Below are 22468 nucleotides of genomic sequence, written 5' to 3'. Positions count from 1 at the left end.
TGTAGCTATACAATCATTGTGTTCAGGGGCGTACCTAAAGGCTCAGGGGCCCAGGTGCAAAAGTTCAGTTTGGACCCCTCCCTTCTTCTTAAATCGTGCTGCATACAGCTGCAAAACACATTTCCATACATGAACTAGCCCCTTGGTGTAATCTTTCCAAATATAACACATTTCCTGCGCTACATGAAAATTTATTTGTAGCCCCTTTGGCCACACACACGCTAGAGTACTAGAATACACACACACTAGGGTACTATGTGATTGCTGACTCCTCCGACACTGGTGACATCACCACAGGTCCTGGAAGCTGCTGTCCGCTTTGCCAGTGGGGGTCCATGTGAGACGGCTGTGAGGTGAATGATAGCAGCGGCTGTCCTCTCCTCTTCAGGACAACTGGGGTGATCTTAGGCTGGCATCCTTTCCTCCTTTCCCGCAGCTGCTACACACTGCTGGTGACCAGCCAGTCAAGCACTCAGCATACCCACTGCTCACCCCCGCCGGCACCCGAATCTTTTCTGCTGAGCAGACAGGTGCTCGAAAAGGACGATAGTCGCTCGAGTATTTTCCCTTAACGAGTATGCTCGCTCATCTCTATCAATTTCCCATTAGGCCAACAAAGCGGGTACACAAAATATCCATGTTTTATGTGCCTCTGGGACACTAGGACCAAACAATATTGTAGAAAAAAACACTAATTTGTATGGTATTTGTTTAATTATATCAATCATATGTCTAATATGGAATATGGTAACAAAATTCAGTCGGTGCCTATATCACAGAAACTAGAGCTGATAGGGAAAAATGGATGGCATATTTGAAATCAGGGCACAAAATATACCTTATAACAGCTGTCAAACGCTCTGCACCAAAATATGTGTTGGCCAGTGTTATCATTGAAGTGAAAAAAAATTGTATTTCTTCATAGCGGAGTGTGGGTATCACTGCAGCAAAGACAAGGGTGGTATGCGTGCTACTAGATGCCCAGTAAGATTTAATTGGGGGCTTCTTGACAATCCCCATATTTAACGTGAGCCCCAAGAATTTTTTAAATTCGTACAGGGTTGTAGGTTTCCAATTTTTTGCGTGTGTAGAAGAGGGATGCTGAGCCATATGCTGTTCAGCATGCAGATCTGTTTTGCGGGCTATGTCCATCAGGAGTTCATCACTTATAAAATGTGGGAAATAATTGATGAAGGATAAATTTGTGGCATCCAGGTTTATTCCTGGGGTGGCGGTGAAGTCCGCTATTTTGAGGGTAAGTGATGTGGTGGGTGTTCACACAAGACTAGCGACTTCAATGGGAGGAACCGGTATTTCCTACACTGCAGCGCTACTGGGCCCTGCTAATTCTCCTTGTATGTCTGTGCTGGCAGCCCGACAAGAGTCAGAAACACCGTCGCTGTCACTCACAAGGAAAGCTATATCTAAAACAGCGTCTGTCTCAGGCTCTGAATCTGAGTCAGAGCAGAGCATTACATATGCCACCCCTAAACTGTATAACCCACTGGCCATTTTATAAAAGAAAACCATGTAAAAAAAACAACAAAACTAATATTGTCCCACAGAACTTGAAATAGATAATAATGTGGTGCCCTAGTGTAGCTATATAATATATATATATATATATATATAAAACACTAACCCTAGATAGAAAATAACGGGAGGCCCTAACGTATAATGGAACCTGTAAATAATCTGCAGCACACTAAACTGTATAAAAAAGTATAACGCCCTAACGTACAAAAATGTACACCAACCCTAGATGAATAATAACGTGATGCCCGAATGTACCCTGTAAATGTACTGTAGCACACTAAACTATATATATATATAAATGTATACACACATACTTCATAGGCCGCTATGACAATCCGTCGTCTTCTCTCTACTCAGAAATGAAGCGATCTGAGGAGAGAAGGGGGCAGAGTGAAGCTGCCTGTCACAATATTTATTAAACATTTGGGATTGTGATCACCATGATTGGTTCTCATGATGATGATCACATGTCTGGAGGAACACAGGATTGGTCCCGATTGTTCCCGCGGCTATAGGGTCTCTGAGCTAGTCTTTTGACAGCTTGGACATTGCCGCACAAGAACACGCGTGCCTGAGGTTTAAAACCCAGTCGTAATTTTACATATGGCTGGGTTTTAAGCCCAGGACCAGGTGCCATAAATTTACAGTGCCTGGTCTTAATGGGGTTAGAACATGAAAATAAATCCATATGGCGGACATAACAAGTTACATTGACTTGCATAGCTGAAGGAGGGGGGGGGGGGTGAGTTTGGCTATATTAGGCTTTCAATCCATATATAAATCTTTACAGCACACTATCTATGACTGCTTGAAGTTGGGAATCAAAGTTATTTTCCTTTTATTTCTGCACCCCCTCCTCCAGGGCGTAACGGGCATCTAGTACTTCATTATTAGATTTAACCTCTTCCCCCATCCTAATTTCACCTGGTCCATCCTGTCACTGATTTCTGAAACTGTTGCAATAATGTTGGAAGAAAAGCTTTTAAAATGAGCTTGTATGGTATCTCTTAGTGCTGTGATTGCTTCTTTAACCCCTTAAGGACCAAGCTGTTTTCTACCTTAAGGACCAGACACTTTTTAGGAATTTTACCCATGTGGCGGTTTTACTGCCGTATTTTGTTTCCTTTAGCTACCAAAATTATTTTTGCTGCGCTTTTTTTCTGCGACATATAGGGCGATCCTTTTAAATATTATTTTCACTGACTTTTTTCCGTTTTTTAGTTTTATTGGGGGTAAAATGCTAAAAAAAAAAAAATTTTTTTTTAACATTTATAGTTTTTTTTTTAAATTTAGTGTATTTATGCTAAAATAGAGGAACCCTTTTCCGTACTTTATTTGTTTTGGACGTTTTGATATATAATATGTATGGTTTTGGTGAACAGGGCGCATACGGCGACGGTTTTGGTTGGCGTCGGCTTTGTGTTATTTTCTTTCTAATGTATATATTGTTGTTTTATTCTGAAATTTTTATTTAGTTATGTATGTAATCATGTTTTTTCCCCTATATGTCACCCATGACATAGAGGGTAAAAAACATGGGGGACATAGGTCCCTTCTTTTTTTTAACTTGACACTTTCCTACTGTAGCTGGGGGAGCCCCAGTTACAGGGGAAAACAACCCCTGTAGTGACACTAGTCACTGGCAGAGCTGGCCAGGGTCCATTATGACCCTCCAGCTTTGCTGTAGCAAGAAACCCTGGCGGCCGTAGTGGAAGACACCCTTCCACTTTCACTTTCTAGTACGCAGTGCTCAATGAGTGCTGTGTACTCAGCAAAGAAAAAGGCAGAAAGGGTTTAAAACCCCTCTTGCCTTCTCCGGGTTATCAGCTGTTACTAACAACTGACGACCCGTCCTTGCTCTGATTAATTGCAGAGCAGGAGGCTTAAAGCGCCGCTGTAATTTTACTATCGGGGGATTTTAAGCCCAGGACCAGGCGCTGTATACTTTCCGCGCCTGGTCCTTAATGGGTTCATAAACAACTCAGTGGATGGTCTATTCGTAGAGGAGAGATTTATAAACCCATCTTCTGCTGTTGTTTCAGGGTTTAGAGCAGTTTGCATACCCTCTCTGTTAGACATATCCTGTTCTTCAGGGCTGCTTGTAGGGGAGTTGTTGCCACATATCTTGGCTATGCTGTGTGATCCTACAGCAGCTTCTCACTGCTCTCTGCCCCTACCTCTGACAGGACCGCTGTGCTTGTTTTGTTAGGAGGGGGAGCCATGAGGGGTGGGGGGCTGTCAGGTCTTTTCTCCTTAGTGTTCTGTGTTTCGTCTGATAAGAAGCCAGAAGCCATGGTCATTATCAGAGGAGACTCACAAGCTGCAAATAATGCCTCCAGCCACCCTGGATTTGCTCTGGTGGCCTTTCTTCTTGTCATTCCTGAAGTCCTAGTTAAGTGCTGAACTGCGTACAGCGGTTTTTGCCACCAGTGGTGCTGGTTTAGTTGCTGCAGGAGTGAAGGTGCCGAGAGGAGCTCACTCTGCTGCTTCCGTCTCAGTTCAGATGTGGAATGACCACAACTCCCCTGGATCCAATGAATGCTGACCTGTTCTTCATGAAAACACGAGGAGCCATGGCCAACGTAAATCAGACTGAACTGAAAGATGGAGGAAACCCTGATGTGGGTGGGAAGAAGATTGGAATGTACAAGTAAGCATCCCAAATGTCCACCAAGAATAGGAATTCATTGACCTCTATAAAAACTATTGCAGAGCGGAGGGACTCCATTTGAAAACAGCAAAGATGGATATATTGGTTCAGACATTTCAGGTGCATCATGGGGAAGACTGAGCCATTCTTCTTGGGGACAATGAACAGATTCAGATAGAACTCCGCGAACATTTTCTGAGTGGTAACTTAGAAGTGGCAAATTAAGAGTTTGCTCGAAACCTAGAGCAAGAGAGGAAGATTGGGAAAAATGAGATATAAAGAAACGATCATGGGGTAGAGAAAAATTTTCTCTTGTACCTGGTAGAGATCACCTTTTTTGAAACAAGCTTCCTCGATAGCAGTTAGTCTGATTCCCCCATGATAATAATGCCCCTTTTGTGCCAAAACGTAGTAATAAGGAGCCACAGTAGTGCTCCCTTGAAAGTAATATTGCTCCATGTAGCTATCCTCCCAATAGTCCCATCTTTTTCTCCATATACATTAATAATGCCCCCTTTGTGGTTTATTAAAGGGGTTGTCCCGCGCCGAAACGGGTTTTTTTTTTTTTCAACCCCCCCCCCGGTCGGCGCGAGACAACCCCGATGCAGGGAGGTAAAGGAAGCTTACTGGAGCGCTTACCTTAATCCCCGCGCTCCGGTGACTTCAATACTTACCGCTGAAGATGGCCGCCGGGATCCTCTGTCTTCGTGGACCGCAGCTCTTCTGTGCGGTCCATTGCCGATTCCAGCCTCCTGATTGGCTGGAATCGGCACGTGACGGGGCGGAGCTACACGGAGCCTGCATTCTGCACGAGCGGCTCCATAGAAGATTGCAGAAGACCCGGACTGCGCAAGCGCGGCTAATTTGGCCATCGGAGGGCGAAAATTAGTCGGCACCATGGAGACGAGGACGCCAGCAACAGAGCAGGTAAGTATAAAACTTTTTATAACTTCTGTATGGCTCATAATTAATGCACAATGTATATTACAAAGTGCATTATTATGGCCATAGAGAAGTGTATAGACCCACTTGCTGCCGCGGGACAACCCCTTTAAGGTAATAATTCTGCCTGTGAGTTTCCCCTTACAAAATACCAGTTCCCTACTAGAGCGCCACACTATAATATTGGCCTCCTGAATTCCCCATATGAAGTAATACTGTCCCCATGAATGCCCCCTATATGGTACTAATGCCCCGTTTTCATCTTATGTTGCAATAATGCCAATTTATAAAGCCCTGTAGTAATGTCCCCTTATAATACTGCCCTTCCCCCACTCACTGTTTAGAGATAAAATACATATTACAGTCACCTAATACCCAATCAGGGCAGCGTCTTCTTTTCTTTTTGCTCTGTCACTGACCCAGCACAGGAGGTCTGAATGCATCACTACATTGCGCCTCTAGTGCCAGGCCAGCAGCAATGCATGGAGGAAAGGAGATGCTGTGCTGACTGAGATTAGGAGAGTAAAATATATCGTTTTTTTTTTTTTTTTAATTGTGAGATTCTGGTGCTGGAGGAAGATAAAGCAGGGAACCTCAGGCTCCTTGCTTTCCCATAATTATACCCTGTTTTGTGATCACCGATAGAGCTGAGAGTGACACTTGTCCAGGGATTTGTAGCGCGAGGCTGGAGGTCTGCAGTATATGCCCCAGACCTGCAGTGGTAGCATATCCTCCAGTTACATGTACATTACATACATATACTAAGATTAGCAAACAGAAGGATATAGGAAATTTGGGTTCTCTCCTTTTTTTAGAGAATATACTGAGGGCTTGGGTGGGTCCTGCCATTAAGTCAGGGCCGATATCCACTCCAGGCCCTCTTACTCCGCTGATAGGCAACCCAGATGCACCAACCTTTTTTCGTGGTACCCTATTGACAGCTAGGATAGCGAGTCGGGTCCCCCGAGTTCGAGATGTTATGATAGGCCATAGGTTGAAACCTTGCAAGAGATTTTAGATGGAAAGGATCCCCCGACTGGAGCATGGTATCAATACTTGCAGTTGTGTCACTATGTGAGGTCAGTTGGCAATTTACAACACTTCGGGAGACCGATAACTACTTTTGAGAAGACCTGTTTATCAAGTCCTGACGTTCCGCGGAAAATCTCCCTCTTATATAGATCCCTCTTAGAGACTGAGACGTCGGAGGGAAGCAGGACACTGGAGTTGGCCTGGGAGAGGGACTTGGGTTTGGGCCTCTCGGGTGAGTTATGGAAAAAGGCTTACATCATGACACATAAGATGAATATATCCAGCAGGATGCAGGAACTTAACTATAAAATCCTGACACGATGGTATAGGACGCGCGAACGGTTGGCCAGAGTGTACCCCCAGTATCCGGATCTGTGCTGGAGGTGCCTTAGAGAGGGACTTTAGTACACTTGTGGTGGTCCTGTGCGCTAATTCAGCCACTCTGGCAGGAGGTAGGAGCGCTGTATGCAGCGGTCTAAAAACAGGTAATCAACCTTACCCCTGAAATCGCCTTGTTATCTATGATCCCAGGCTCGATGTCCCACATAAAAGGTTCCTTGTTGCGCTTTTTCTTGCTAGCCATGAGACAAATCATTCCTAGGAAATGGAAGTCCATGACTCCCCCCACGAGATTGATGTGGTTAGAGTCTCTAGACAATCTAAAATACATGGAGGAGCTGTGTGCCAAGGACGAGATGCGTTTCACCAAACTTTACTCAGTATGGGCGGTGTGGCTTCAGTTCCGCTCCTCCCCAGAACTGAACACCTGGTTGGATAATGGTGCCCTTATTCCCTGATTGGCTTGAGATACCCCTTGCCAAATGTACTAGACAATGATAGGACTGAGAGTACAAGCTGGAACCATGGTCAATGTGGACAGATTATCCCTTCCCCCACCCCACCCTATGTTTTCCCCTTCCTTCTTTTTATTTCCTGTCTCTGTCTATTGTTTCTGTCGTTTTTACTTTTCTCTACTCACTACTCGCGGCCTAGGGACTGCAACTCTGAATCCTCTGGCTGCTCCTCCTTCCTCCCAGCCTCCTCACTCCATGAAAATGACATATTCTGAGCAGGTAGACTCCCAGGAACTGTTCTCGGGTCCCTGCCATGAGTGGGAAAAAACGGTTCCTCTCTCATCTGAGGAGTTTGCCATGACCGATGCCCAACCTTTTGGAAAGTTCCCGGATTCCGGGTGATGAGGCTGGGGACTTCCGGCAACTGTCTCAAGAGCTTTTTGTGGATGAGGATGATGAGACACAGTTGTCTGGCAGTGAGGTAGTAGTAAGGGCAGTAGGTCCAAGGGAGGAGCGAACAGAGGATTCGGAGGAAGAGCAGCTGGACGATGAGGTGACTGACCTCACCTGGTTTGCTAAGCCTACTGAGGACGAGGCTTCAGAGGGGGAGGCAAGTGAAGCAGCAGGGCAGGTTGGAAGAGGCAGTGGGGTGTCCAGGGGTAGAGGCAGGGCCAGAGCGAATAATCCCCCAACTGTTTCCCAAAGCACCCCCTTGCGCCAAGCCTCCGTGCAGAGGGCTAGGTGTTCAAATGTGTGGATGTTTTTTAGTTAGAGCACAGACGACCATTGAACAGTGGTGTGCAACCTCTGTCGCACCAAGATCAGCCGGGGAGCCACCACCACCAGCATGCGCAGGCATATGATGGCCAAGCACCCCACAAGGTGGGATGAAGGACATTCACTGCCTCTAGGTCACACTACTCCCTCTTCCCCTGTGCCACAACCTGCCACACAGATCCAATCCCCCTCCCAGGACGCAGGCACGAGCGCCTCCTGGCCTGCACCCACACCCTCACCTCCACGGTCCTCCACTCCATCCAGAAATGTCTCTCAGTGCAGCATTCAGCTGTCGCTAACACAAGCGTTGGAGCGAAAGCGGAAATACGCTGCCACCCACCCGCACGCACAAGCTTTAAACGTGCACATTGCCAAATTAATCAGCCTGGAGATGCTGCTGTACAGGCTTATGGAAACGGAGGTTTTCAAAAACATGATGGCGGCGGCCGTCCCGCGCTACTCGACCCCCAGTCGCCACTATTTTTCCCGGTGTGCCGTCCCAGCCCTACACCTGCACGTCTCCCGCAACATAAATTGTGCCCTCACCAACGCGGTTACTGAGAGGTTCCACTTAACCACGGATACGTGGACAAGTACTGGCGGGCAGGGCCACTATATCTCCCTGACGGCACATTGGGTTAACTTAGTGGAGGCTGGGACTGAGTCAGAGCCTGGGACCGCTCACACCTTACACACCCCCAGAATAGCGGGTCCTACGTCGGTGCTGGTATCTGCGGCATTTTATGCCACCTCCTCCAAACCCTCCCCCCCTCCTCCTCCTACGCCACCTCTACCTCTCAATTAAGAAGTGTGAGCACATCACAATTGTGTATATATCTTTAAGAAAACATATTGAAATATTAAGTGAAATTTCAGTTATAGGGCGTATTCTTCAAATAGTAATTTTGGCTAAGATGGCATAACCAGCCGATGTACTGCGATAAGAGCCATTGACATCACAGCATGTACTCTTATGCTAAAATAACAACATAAGGTAGCAGAACTAATGTTATAGAGCATTAATAGGAAATGTCTACAAATTCTGATATCTAGATTATTGGCTAGAAAGATAAGCGATTCAAAATGTTATATATACCCGCTGTTTGATGCATAAAAGGTAGGGATGAGCGAGTATACTCACTAAGGCACTACTCGCTCGAGTAATGTGCTTTAGACGAGTATCTCCCTGCTCGTCCCTAAAGATTCGGGGGCCGCCGCAGCTGACAGGTGAGTTGCGGCAGGGAGCAGGGGAGAGCGGGCAGGAGAGACGGAGAAAGAGATCTCCCCTCTGTTCCTCCCCGCTCTCCCCCGCCGGTCCCCGCCGACCCCCGAATCTTTAGGGACGAGCGGGGAGATACTCGGCTAAGGCACATTACTCGAGCGAGTAGTGCCTTAGCGAGTATACTCGCTCATCCCTAATAAAAGGAAGGAATCATCTGATTACACCAACACCAATTGTGTGTGATTTGTCTTCATTTCTGGAGCGGCTCCTGTCTACTAATTCTTCTAATAGCAAATTCTACACAAGCAAGATATACCAGTTTCGCAGATAAAATTGCAATAACAGATGCCATCCTGTATCCTCAGTGACCATTCTCTGGTATGGCATAATATTACCCAGGAACCATCATGAGTAAAGAGAAAAACTTGATATGCACATTCATTGTGACATCCAATTCACATAATGCCCGGTATATCACTCAAGGTTACTAATGTACCCGATGCCAATAAGTCTTTGATGCCAGGGACACCTTCGTTGGCACAGATGCTTATAGCAGCCACAGACACCCCCACTGGCACTGATGCTTGCAGCGACTACAGACACCTCCGCTGGCACTCGTGTTTGTAATGACCAGCCAGTACAGAAATCCGCCCTGTGCTGAACACACTGGCCCAGAGAACAGCTGATCAGTAGGGGTCCCTGGTGATAGACCCCACCGATCTACTATTCATAACTGGTCTTGAGGATCGGCCATCAATAGTTTACAACTGGATGATCCCTTTAAATCCCAAATCACACTCGGCTACAAATCTGTAATTCAGGATAAAACAAACTGTAACCAAAATGTTTGGCTGAGTAGGTGAGGAGTAACAGGCACCGGCCAGGATGAGGACAACATAAAGCATATGGGAGTGGGTTCTTATAGGCTAGCAATTACTTAATGCTAGTCTCCTAATTCTAGGTGGGCTGGTCTATAGTGGAGTGTAGGGGACAAAACATCCCTACTGTGCGGCCTGAGGATGAAAAGGAAAGTTCAGACTTTTTCTAGTGCAGCGATATCAATTATGTTTATTTTTTATTGCTCAGACTGTTATGGAAAAAAGGGCTTTTTTAAAAAAAAAATTTTTCTTTACCTTGACTAACTCCACATTTTTTTAGTCCTTGTAGGGACCTTGAACTTGCAATTGTTTGAGCACCTCTACAATACACTGCAGTACTTGAGTAATTGTAATTTTTACATTCACATATTAATCTAACAGGAAGGGCTTAATATGGTCAACTACATGGCAGCTCTGCAAACTTTTCATATCCCTTGGATTACCATGGCAACTATCAGTACCCCACAACCACATCAACGGGGTGATTGTGAATCCGGCTGACAGTTTACATGCTGCTGTTAGTATTAATATTGTATGGTAAGCTGTTACACAGCTGCAATCAGAGCTAGATGTGATCATGGTTGTCTGCAGCGGATGTCAGCGGTTTCAGCCCATACATTAAGCTTATAGGGCTAAAAGTACAAGACAGATTCCTTTTACCGCACATGCTCTGTAATTCCAGACTGTTGTCCCCTCTGAGGTTCTGCAGACTGCCGTCTTAGAGATGGGGTGTCCCGTGTGTATATTATGTATGTATGTATATATATATATATATATATATATAAGGGAGTAGGGTTCAAATAAGTTTTCCAGGATGTAATATTGATTATGTATCCTTAGGACAGCAATATCAGACCAGTGGGAGCCCAACTTCCAGGAGCCCTATCATTTTAGTGTCTTTGGCCTGTGAGGTCATGCTCACAGATCACATGGCCCGTGCATCTCTGTCCCATTGAATTGAACAGGATTGAGCTGCAATACAAGGCACAACCACTGTACAACGTACGGCGCTGTGCTTTTAAACAAGACCAATGTGAAGATAGTAATTGTATTGATCTGGAAGGCATCCAAGTAATCCGGTCTCATACTAAAAGTTTAAAGAAAGTAAAGTTTATTTAGAATACATTTTACAAGTTAAAGGTAAGTAGATAAGAAATACAAGCAAGGAGACCCTCACAAAAAGAGAGTGAGAATCTAATAAAGCACCCCAATGGTTGTATGTAAGGAAGTTTTCTGGTTCTCCGCCATAAGGAGTCTCAATGTTAACATGAGGAATTTTCAAGAAATCTGCAATTCAGCAACAATAAACATACAATAAACTCAAAGAGCTTCTTACATCTATTAGTTAAACATGTCTGCATCCCCCCGCACCTCATCAGAAAACCTTCTGGCCAAGAACATTGCTTTATCTTTACCGAAGACATTTAGGCCTCATGGCCACGGGCAGATCGGATTACGCATATGGATTTCCACAGCGGCAGACCTGCGGAAACCATTTTTGGGAGATCGCGGATGTAATTGTTTTTCCGTGCGGATACACTGCAGAATATCCGAGAGGAAAACAATCTGCCGCCCCCCCCCCCTCCAGCCTTTTCCCCTTCTCCCTAATTGATTTCAATCTTCAAATTCACAGTGCCTCCACAATTGTATTTGCGGATACACTGTGGATCATCCGCACCCATTGACTTCTTTTGAGCCCGTCCACACAGAATCTGCACTGAAATGGAGCATGCTGCGATCTATTTTCACCACCAAACGGTCCGTACATCAAATCCGTGTGCTTAAATTCAGTAGCGGATGCCTATGCCTCCCTATGGGCACATTAAATAGCGGATTTTTCGCGTGGGTGACCTGTGCGGATTCCACAAATCAATTCTGCCCATAGAACTTGGGCAATAAGGGGTTGTCACACTTCTAGCGGTTTTGCTGCAGGAAGCAGACAGCTCTGTTGGGGTGAAAATGTATAAAAGTGGCTATTTGCAGCCCGCCATCTTGTATTCGAACAGCTATGGATGTTCAATGTATAAATTATAAGGATTGCATAACGGAGTCTTATAGACTTGCTGGACCCATGTTAATATCTGGATATAGTATCTCCATTGTCTTGTGATTCTATTGTCTAATTAATCATGCAAATCTATCATCATTGTCTTCTGACTGAACTGGGCCTTATGTATATTTGGGGGTTAGTGCTGTCAGGGTTTTAAGAATCAGTTTTGTTTCTCTGATCTGCTCCCGTTTGAGGAATGGCCACTTACGGCTGTGACCTTGATATTCTCAATACAAATAGACAAGCAATAGATGATACTAAGTATAAAAAACAGGAGAATGTTCTGGAGAGTTAGAAGCATGATGGACCTGTGATGGGGAATACCCTCCCACAGTGGGGTTCCGATGAGGCCCCTGTTCTCTGACTTTTCACCGCTGCTTCTCCGGTTGATGCACAAAGCAGATGAAGTATACTTAAGGCTCTTGGTGATGTGATTATTGATGTAACCATTGTTTTAGAATTGTTTACAAAAGGTATATGCAATATCACTATGTAATAGTGACTTTATGTAACTTTGTTTTATTTTATTATTTGTATTAATAAATTGAGTTGTACCAACTCCGGTGTTCTTTAAAACCGTATCTGAACTTGTTGCCTTTCAAGTTGACAATACACTCTGTACTTTGTGCAGTGGCCTAGATTGGTTTTCCAGGCTTAGTACAATGCATTTCAGTAGGACTCAGCCTGCAGTACCAACCTCAACCACTGTGCAAAGTACAGAGCTGTCTGCTTCCTGCAAAAAAAAACAAAACTGCTAGCAATGGAAAATCCCCTCAAGAAATACAAAGAGTGCAAAACAGTAATGCATAATAATATACTCTATATAAACAACATACTCATATAAACAATTGGTTATTGAAAAGCTATTTTGATTATTAATTATATAGGGAGGTTCAAAAGTCAGGGCCACCCAGTTTTATCTTCTGAACAAAAAGAGATACAAGTGAGAAACTTTGTAAAACAATTAGATAGGTGGAAGCAAAGCTTTTTGCCCTTGTGTAGGTGTCTACTGGCTATCTTGTTGGCAGCCATCTTAGATTAAGCCTAAAACACTTTAATAGAAAAAGGGGATGCAGGATTCATATAAAAGCAGACTTTTATCAGAAATTGATAGGCACAGTCATTTTTTTCAATACCATCAACCTTTTTTTGTAGTTATGGATGATGTGACGTTGAGTATTAATAAAGTTATGTAAAAGTATATAGTATGAAGGACACTAATTGCATGACTTTTCAGGTACCTGAAGATACTCTTAACAATCCAAGACAAAAATGATATCATCTTGATTGAAAGCCTCGGTCGTCTCATGTGAACTTCTGTTACTGACCATCAAGATAACCCAAGAAGACCACAAGATTCAAAATATTAATATGGTTTCTTCCCTGCGTAACTTTTCTATGGTCAAAACGTTTTTATTATAGAGGAAAACATTTCCCACATTCTGGACATGAATACAGGTTCTCATCTGTGAGTTCCCTGATGTTTAACAGAATCTAATTTATCTGCAAAATATTGTTAACGGTCTGAAGAAAATGACTTCTTCCTTGTGTGAATTCTCCGATGTGCAACAAAATTTGATTTATGGGTAAAACACTTCCCACATTCTGAACAGAAAAATGGTTTCTCCCCTGTGTGAATTCTCTGATGTTCAACAAGATTTGATTTATTGATAAAACGCTTCCCACATTCTGAACAGGAAAATGGCTTCTCTGCTGTGTGAATTTTCTGATGTTTAACTAGATAGGATTTCTGAGTAAAACACTTGCCACATTCTGAACAAGAAAATGCCTTCTCCCCTGTGTGAATTCCCTGATGTTCAACAAGATTTGATTTATAGTTAAAACTCTTCCCACATTCCCAACAGGAAAATGGCCTCTCCCCTGTGTGAATTCTCAGATGTTCAACAAGATTTGATTTATAGTTAAAACTCTTCCCACATTCCGAACAGGAAAATGGCTTCTTTCCTGTGTGAATTTTCTGATGTTCAAAAAGATATGATTTATCGGTAAAAGACTTTCCACATTCTGAACAGGAAAATGGCCTTTCACCTGTGTGAATTTTCTGATGTTTAACAAGATGTGATTTATCTATAAAACATTTTTCACATTCAGAACAGGAAAATGGCTTCTCCCCTGTATGAATTATCTGATGTTTAACCAGGTATGATTTATCCATAAAACATTTTTCACATTCGGGACAAGAAAACAGACTCTCCCCTGTGTGAAGTTTCTGATGTTGAACAAGATGTACTTTCCGGCTAAAACATTTCCCACATTCTGAACATGAAAATGGCTTCTCTCCTGTGTGAGTTCTCTGGTGTTTAACAAGATTTGCTTTACTTATAAAACATTTTTCACATTCTGAACAAGAAAATGGCTTTTCCCCTGTGTGAATTTTCTGATGTTCCACAAGATTTGCTTTATCTCTAAAACATTTTTCACATTCAGAACAAGAAAATGGCCTCTCCCCTGTGTGAATTCTCTGATGTATAACAAGATATGATTTTTGGGTATAGCATTTGCCACATTCTGAACATGAATATGACTTCTTCCCTGTGGCAGCTGTTTCTTCTTCAACATCTCTCCTGTAAATGTTATGTTGCTTTCTAGTCTGTGATGAATCAGAAGATGGAACCTGTATAGAAGGATCAGATAATAGATGTTTGCTGGGAAGGGCTGAGGGTATATCTGGGGTAATGGTAGGCTTTACATATGTATCCTGTATGATACCATGATGTACCACAGTAAAACCTGAAGATATCAGATGTCCCTCTGATCTCCTGGTGTCGTCATCTGCCAAGAATTAAACAGATATTAATATTTTTGAATGTAACAATTATATTATTATTTTATTGCATTTCTATATAAACTGTTCATACACATTGTGAACAAGACAGGTTACACAAATCCCGCGCTCCAAAGTCTGTCGGTCGATAACCAGTAAATATTATGTATAAGGTTTTACTCATTTCAATGAGGGGTTCGCGGATATCAGCAAACCTCCTCAAGAATCCAGGTTAGCATCTAAATTATCACCCGTTCCTCCAGGTTTCTTTTGGAAAGTTGGTATGTTCTGGTGTTTATTCCATTAGCGTAGGACAATAGATACAATACAAGAGATGCAACGCGAGTCGGAGGGCGTACTGACTAATCTGCCTTCATTCTCAAGCATATGACACAGAGACGTGATAACAGTTTGAGGTACTTCGTATAACTGGATGACTGGAAGTGCGTATGTGCGTGCATCCAGAAGAAAATGGACACCAAACTATATCCGTGCGCACGCCTGACTAGAAGCAGAGGGAAATATCTGGACACAATTCCGTGCACACTCTGCTCGCACATGTTATTCACACAGATTTAGTATACTTATTAATGAAGCATCACCACATTCCTGAAAAGGATTTTATATGCATTAATACTCCAGAAACCGCATCCTTTTGTTTTTACTGAAAATCCACAAATTCCTTAGGAACACCGCCAGGACACCCAATCACAGCCGAGATCAGGTCTATTACCAGTAATCTTTCAGTATATGTAGTCCACCAACTGCTTTGTTGCATACCTTCTGGGTTACCTAAGGTACACGAGACACCTTTTAAGTTTGATTGTGATGGAGACCAAATTTACGCTGAGTTATGAAAATCTCTACATTACCAGGTTTTAAGAAGGAAAGATTAAGAACCCATATTTAATATTTTATAAATAGAGTTGAGCGAGCACCAAAATGCTCGGGTGCTCGAGTCGAACTTTTCATAATGCTCAAGAGCTCGTTTCGAGTAACGAACCCCATTGAAGTCAATGGGCGACTTGAGCATTTTTGTATGGAACCGATGCTCCGCATAGGTGATGACTTGTGAAACACCAGAAAACATCAGAAAGTCATGGAAACACCACATAAAAGGATACGGAACGGCAGGGGCAGCATGCATGGCTGCATCTGAGGCTCCCAGGTCCCACTATTAAGCCAAAATGGGGGCAAGAGTCTGGCGTCACCCCCCTAACAATTTACTTGGGACAAACCCTCATTAGCAAAGCACACGCGCTGGCACATCTTAGCTAAGCACCAGACTACCTGCAACCAAGGACAATCGCTCTCTGCAGGTGAAACCGGTGCCTCTTCTCCTGGGTTACATGCTGGCATAGCTGTCCCACCCCCCACATGACCCTGTGTCCACAGCGCACACAAAATTTTCCCTTGCCACATGCTCGCTTTATAGCCCCACCACCCTCATGTCTATTTAGAAGTGCGTACTGGATGAGGAGGAACCAAAGGCACACACTGCAGAGGGTTGGCAGGGCTAGGCAGCGACCCCCTTTGAAAGTGTGGGCAATAGCCCACAATGCTGTTGAGAATTGATGATAAATTGACGTACAATCATCATTCCAATCCCGTGCCACCTCCATCACAAAATTGTCAGGAGCCGAAAACGTGGGCATAAAGGGGACTCAGATGCCAGCACTTCTACACATCTCCACAATGCAGCAATACTGTGTGTGGGAAGCACGTGAGTGGGCCCAGGGTCAGGCTCGGTCCCAGCCTCCACCTTGTGAACCAAGGTGCTGCGAGTTAAATAGCTATGGGAAATCCATGTGTCTCCACACGTTATTCTGTGTATGTGTCAGGCAGCTGAACACCGCAATGGGAAACCTTTGCGCACCCACAGTATAGGCGGACCCCTGTAACATTTATGTAGCAAGAGTATAGGCGGACCCATGTAACATTTCTGTAGTAAGAGTATAGGCGAACCCCTCAAACCTTTCAGTAGCAAGAGTATAGACGGACCCCTGTAACATTTCTGTTGCAAGAGTATAGGCGGACCCCCTGTAACATTTCTGTAGCAAGAGTATAGGCGGACCCCTCTAACATTTCTGTAGCAAGAGTATAGGCGGACCCCTCTAACATTTCTGTAGCAAGAGTATAGGCAGACTCCAGTAACATATATGTAGCATGAGTATAGGTGGACCGCTGTAACATTTCTGTAGCAAGAGTATAGGCGAACCCCTGTAACATTTCTGTAGCAAGAGTATAGGCAGACCCCTGAAACATTGGTGTACCAAGAGTATAGGCGAACACCTGAAAAAAATTGGTTACCAAGAGTGTAGGCGAAGGCGGGAAAAATTAGTTAGATAACAGTATAGACAAGGGCCTGAAAAATTGGTGTACCAAGAGTACAAGTGTACCCCTGAAAAATTGCTCAACCGCGAGGGCAGGTGAAACCCATACACATTTTTTAAAGATACAGCTCGCTGTCGCTTAATTTGTAACAGAGCCTGGAGGCAGCCCTGTGAAAAAAAATTGGTTTCTGTCAAAGTATAAATACTTTTGAAGCTTTGAAAAATTGTAAAAAACTTTTAAACAGAGCCTTTTGGGCAGCAGAAAAATTTGCAGTTCAGCGTGATGACATGCTGTTTTAGGAGTAGGCAGAGTAATAATATCCGAGAGTGATTGACAAACCTAATTTCCCCTTTTTTTGTGGTGATAGAGGATGCATTTTTCTCCTGTTGCAGCGAAAAGAATCATTAGGTTCCGCTGCTTTCCGCCAGTGGAGAAGAGAAGTCTGGGGAAATCCAGCCTTTGTTGATCTTTATGAGTGTAGGCATGTGGGCGCTGGCAGTTGACAGGCGGGTACGCTTATTCCTGATGATTCCCCCAGCTGCACTAAACACCCAGTCTGACAAGATGCTAGAGGCAGGGCAGGCTAGCACCTCCAGGGTGTACAGCGCAAGTTCGTGCCACGTGTCCAGCTTTGACACTCAATAGTTGTATGGAGCAGAGGCATCACGAAGGGCGGTCATACGATCGGCTACGTACTCCCTCACCATCTTTTTACAGTGCTCCCTCCGACTCAGACTGGGGAATGGTGACACAGTCTTGCTGTGGAGCCATAAAACTGCCAAAGGCCTTCGAGAGTGTTCCCGTGCCTGTTCTAGACAGGCTGCCTGATCCCCGCGCCTCCCCTACTAGTTGGCCCTTGGAACTGCGTCTTCTGCCACTAGCGCTGTCAGATGGGAACTTTAGCATCACTTTTTCCACCAGGGCCCTGTGGTATTGCATCACTCTCATACCCCTTTCCTCTTCGAGAATAAGAGTGGAAAGGTTCTCCTTATACCGTGGGTCTAGAAGAGTGTACACCCAGTAATTCGTGTTGGCCAGAATGCGTCTAACGCGAGGGTCACGGGAAAGGCAGGGTAACATGAAGTCAGCCATGTGTGCCAGGGTCCCAGTACGCAACACATCGCTGTCCTCACTAGGAGGATGACTTTCAGGATCCTCCTCCTCCCCCTCTTCAGTCCATGCACGCTGAACAGATGAGAGGGAAGCAGCATGGGTACCCTCTGCAGTGTGGCCAGCTGTCTCTTCCCCTTCCCCCTCCTCCTCCTCCCCCTCTCCCTCCTCCTCCAAAACGCGCTGAGATATAGACATGAGGGTGATCTGGCTATCAAGCAACATAATGTCATCCCCCATCTCCTGTTCCAACCGCAAAGCGTTGGCCTTTATGCTTAGTAGCGAACTTCTCAGCAGGCAAAGCAGCGGGATGGTAACGTTAATGATGGCCGCATCGACGCTCAGTATTTGAGTAGACTCCTCAAAGTTTCCGAGGACCTGGCAGATGTCTGCCATCCATGCCCACTCCTCAGTAAAGAATTGCGTTGGCCGACTACCACTCCGCCGCCCATGTTGCAGCTGGTATTCCACTATTGCTCTACGCTGCTCGTACAGCCTGGCCAACATGTGCAGTGTAGAATTCCAGTGTGTGGGTACGTAGCACAGCAGTCGGTGCTCTGGCCGCTGAAACTAACATTGGCAAATTAAACCGATGTTGCAGGGTCCGAAGGGTGGCAGCGTCCGTGTTGGACTTGCTGAAATGTGTGGAGACGCGGCGCACCTTGCCGAGCAGGTCAGACAAGTTGGGGTAATTTTTCAGAAACGGCTGAACCACCAGATTGAAGAGGTGGGCCACGCATGGCACGTGTGCGAGGCTGTCGAGCTGCAGAGCTGCCACCGGGTTATGGCCATTGTCACACACGACCATGCCTGGTTGGAGGCTCAGCGGCGAAATCCAGAGGTCGGTCTGCTCTGTCAGACCCTGCAACAGCTTGGGGGCCGTGTGCCTCTTGTAATCTAAGCTGATTAGTTTCACCACGGCTTGCTGATGCTTGCCCATCTCTGTGCTGCCACGCGCTACCGACTGCTGGCGACGTGCTCACATTTCTTAATTGAGAGGAAGAGGTGGCGGAGGAGGATGGGGAGGGTTTGGAGGAGGTGGCATAAAATGCCACAGATGCAACCGAGGTAGGACCCGCTATTCTGGGTGTGGGTAGGACCTGGCTCTGACTCGGTCCCACCCTCCACCAAGTTCACCCAATGTGCCGTCAGAGATATAGTGTCCCTGCCCACCAGTACATGTCCACGTGTCCATGGTTAAGTAGACCTTCCCAGTAACCGCGTTGGTGAGGGCACGATTTATGTTGCGGGAGATGTGCTGGTGTAGGACATGGATGGCCCACCGGGAAAAATTGTGGCGACTGGGGACCGAGTGGCGCGGGACCGCCACCACCATTGTGTTTTTGAAAGCCTCCGTTTCCACAAGCCTGTACACGGCAGCATCTCCAGGCTGATTAATTTGGCAATGTGCACGTTTAAAGCTTGTGCATGCGGGTTGGTGGCGGTGTATTTCCGCTTTCGCTCCAACGCTTGTGTTAGCGACAGCTGAATGCTGTGCTGAGAGACATTGCTGGATGGAGTGCAGGGCCGTGGAGGTGAGGGTGTGGGTGCATGCCGGGAGGCGCTCGTGCCTGCGTCCTGGGAGGGGGATTGGATCTGTGTGGCAGGTTGTGGCACAGGGGAAGAGGGAGTGGTGTGACCTGGAGGCGGTGAATGGCCCTCGTCCCACCTTGTGGGGTGCTTGGCCATCATATGCCTGCGCATTCTGGTGGTGGTGGTGGCTCCCTGGCTGATCTTAGTGTGACACAGGTTGCACACCACAGTTCGTCGGTCGTCCGCGCTCTCACTAAAAAACATCCACACCTTTGAGCACCTCGGCCTCTGCACGGAGGCTTGCCGCGAGGGGGTGCTTTGGGAAACAGTTGGGGGATTATTAGCTCTGGCCTTGCCTCTACCCCTGGCCACTCCACTGCCTCTCCCAACCTGTCCTGCTGCTGCACTTGCCTCCCCCTCTGAAGCCCTGTCCTCAGTAGGCTTAGCAAACCAAGTGGGGTCAGTCACCTCATCGTCCAGCAGCTCTCTCTCTGAATCCTCTGTGCGCCCCTCCCTTGGCCTTACTGCGGAATGTCACAGCAGGCAGTGGTAATGCCTTCCCCGCAAGTTTATTGGCTAGAAAATGGTGCTAAACATGCAGGGAAGGAAATGCAATTGACTCGAGTACCGCATGGTGTTCGTCTCGACTAATGAGCATCTCGAGCACCCTAAAGCTCGAAAGAGCATCAAGCTCAGACGAGTGTGCTCGCTCATCTCTATTTCTAAATCTTTTATTGATGACATTTTAATTATATGGGGTCGCCCAAAAATGGACCTCCTAAACATTATTTTGGATCTGAACACCAACACATGGAGCCTGGCGTTTTCAGGCAAAATTTAAGCCAATCAGAAGGTATTTTTAGATTTACAATTATTCATAATGGATTGTCAAATTCAAACTTCATAATGGAGGGTCAAAATCCATGTCAAAACTCTTGATGCAAACAGCTTTTCAGACTTTAAAACCTGTCATGCCAAGAAATAGAAACTCAATATACCATATGAGCAATTTCAGAGAATCAGGAGAAATTGTATCACAAACTTAGCTTTTAATAAAAAAAAATCTAATGTTTTAAAGAGAAGGGGCACCCAGGGGTGCTGGTGAGTTCTCTATGCTAAGAGCACAACAAGAAGACCGGTTACAGAAACCACAGCAGAAAGCTGGGAAAACTGACGATCAGACCTCCAAAACATTGTTCATAATTTGCATTAATACTCAATATTCCCACCTGAGGAACATCCTATTGAAACATTGGGGGATCCTACAAGGTGACCCCTTTCTATCTGTCAATATCTCCCATTGACCTCACGTGGTACCTAAACACATAAAACTCAAAAATATAGTAATACCCTCTCACTCGCCCAAACAGAAGATTCAAACTCATATTTCAGGTACAGTCATGCGTATGTGTGAGGGGGTGAGGTCGGGGGGTGGAGGACATTGAGAACGTTTCAGATGTGGCATACGAAATGGAAAAGACTGCCAGAATATTTGCCACAACAGGAAGGAGATAGTTATACAAGATGAAAATAAAAATTATATTAAAAAAAAACTTAATCTGTGGATCAATCTGAATTGTTTATCTCCCTGAGTGTCCATGCGGCCTGAAATATTTTTAAATCATCTGATTGGACACCTTGTCACCCTAAGGACTAAATGAAGCGCTTGAGCATATTTGTTTTTATGCCAATTTTAAATATCTCCTGTATCTTCTTTACCCCCCACCTCCGATTTTCTGTCTTTTGAATGTTACAATTTTTTACTTTATTTTGCAATTATTTTGCCTCTTAATAATTTTTTTGTCCTTTAACAAATATTAACATAAAATGTTTGGGAGAATGGTTGTTGTGAATCTCCCCCTCTCTGACCTCTCTCTTTCCATGCCGCTGCTGTCCTCCCCTTTTCTCTCTCCCTTCACTCTGTCCATGTTGCTTCTCTCCCCCATCTCCATGCCGCTTTACTCTCTTCTCCTCTCCATATGCCACTTCTCTCTCCCCCTTTACAAGACACCTCTCTCTGTCTCTCCATGTCACTTCTCTCTCACCCCACTCTCCCTACCGCTTCTTTCTCCCCTCCTCTTTATGCTGTTTCTCTACCCCTCTTCTTGCCGCTTCTCTCTCCACCCTCTCCATACTGCTTATCTTCCCCTTCTCCATCCAGTTTCTGTCTCCCCCCTCCTTCATGCTGCTTTTCTCCCCCTCTCCATGCCACTTCTCTATTACCCCTATCATACCGCTACTCCCAAGATGCTTTTCTCTCCCCCTCCCCCCTTCAATGCCACTTCTCTCCCCCCTCTCCATTCCACCTTTTTATCCCCTCCTCCATACCTCTTCTCTCTCCCTTCCTCTCCATACCATTTCTATCCCCCCCCCATGCCAATTCTCTCTCCCGCCTCCATACCGCTTCTCTCCCTCTTCTCCATGCCACTTCTCCAAAAGCCACTTTCTCTCCCCCTCCCCCTTTCAATACTGCTTCTCTCCCCCTTCTCCATGCCGATTCTCTCCCCTCCTCTCCATGCCCCTTCTTTCTCCCCTCTTCCATGCCTCTTCTCCCCCTCCAGTGTGTGTGTCTCTCTGAAAGCTTCTGAACGCTGGCAAGAGCGATATCGAGCTGTGATTTATGTCTGAAGGAATCCCCCATAGTGGAGAGCGAGAGAGGGGAAGGTTGAGCTACAGGTGATCTTCCAGAGATCTTACCATATTTGGAGATATAGGGATGGGGCTAAAGGTTTTCTCAGAGAGAAGGGGCAATGGGGGTGGGGCTAGAGAGGGGCAGGGCTAGTGGAGGTTCTCATAGTGATTCTTTTTGAGATGAGAGGGGGAGG

The 22468-nt window shown here is 45.4% G+C and overlaps 1 protein-coding gene across 1 annotated transcript in view; it reads right to left on the bottom strand.

Annotated features, from left to right (window-relative positions):
• Positions 1-10926: 10926 nt before the first annotated feature.
• LOC136626741 (zinc finger protein 850-like) overlaps positions 10927-22468 on the bottom strand; it is a 56611-nt gene continuing 45069 nt past the window's right edge. The window contains exon 11 of the mRNA XM_066601747.1: positions 10927-14674. Within this exon, the coding sequence (XP_066457844.1) occupies positions 13398-14674 (1277 nt within the window). The 3' untranslated portion in view covers positions 10927-13397. The remainder of the gene's footprint in view (positions 14675-22468) is intronic.

The sequence above is a fragment of the Eleutherodactylus coqui genome, chromosome 4 (assembly GCF_035609145.1).
Source record: "Eleutherodactylus coqui strain aEleCoq1 chromosome 4, aEleCoq1.hap1, whole genome shotgun sequence".
Taxonomy (NCBI): domain Eukaryota; kingdom Metazoa; phylum Chordata; class Amphibia; order Anura; family Eleutherodactylidae; genus Eleutherodactylus; species Eleutherodactylus coqui.
Note: the sequence above shows the minus strand (reverse complement) of the source record. Positions and strands in the feature narration are given on the sequence as shown.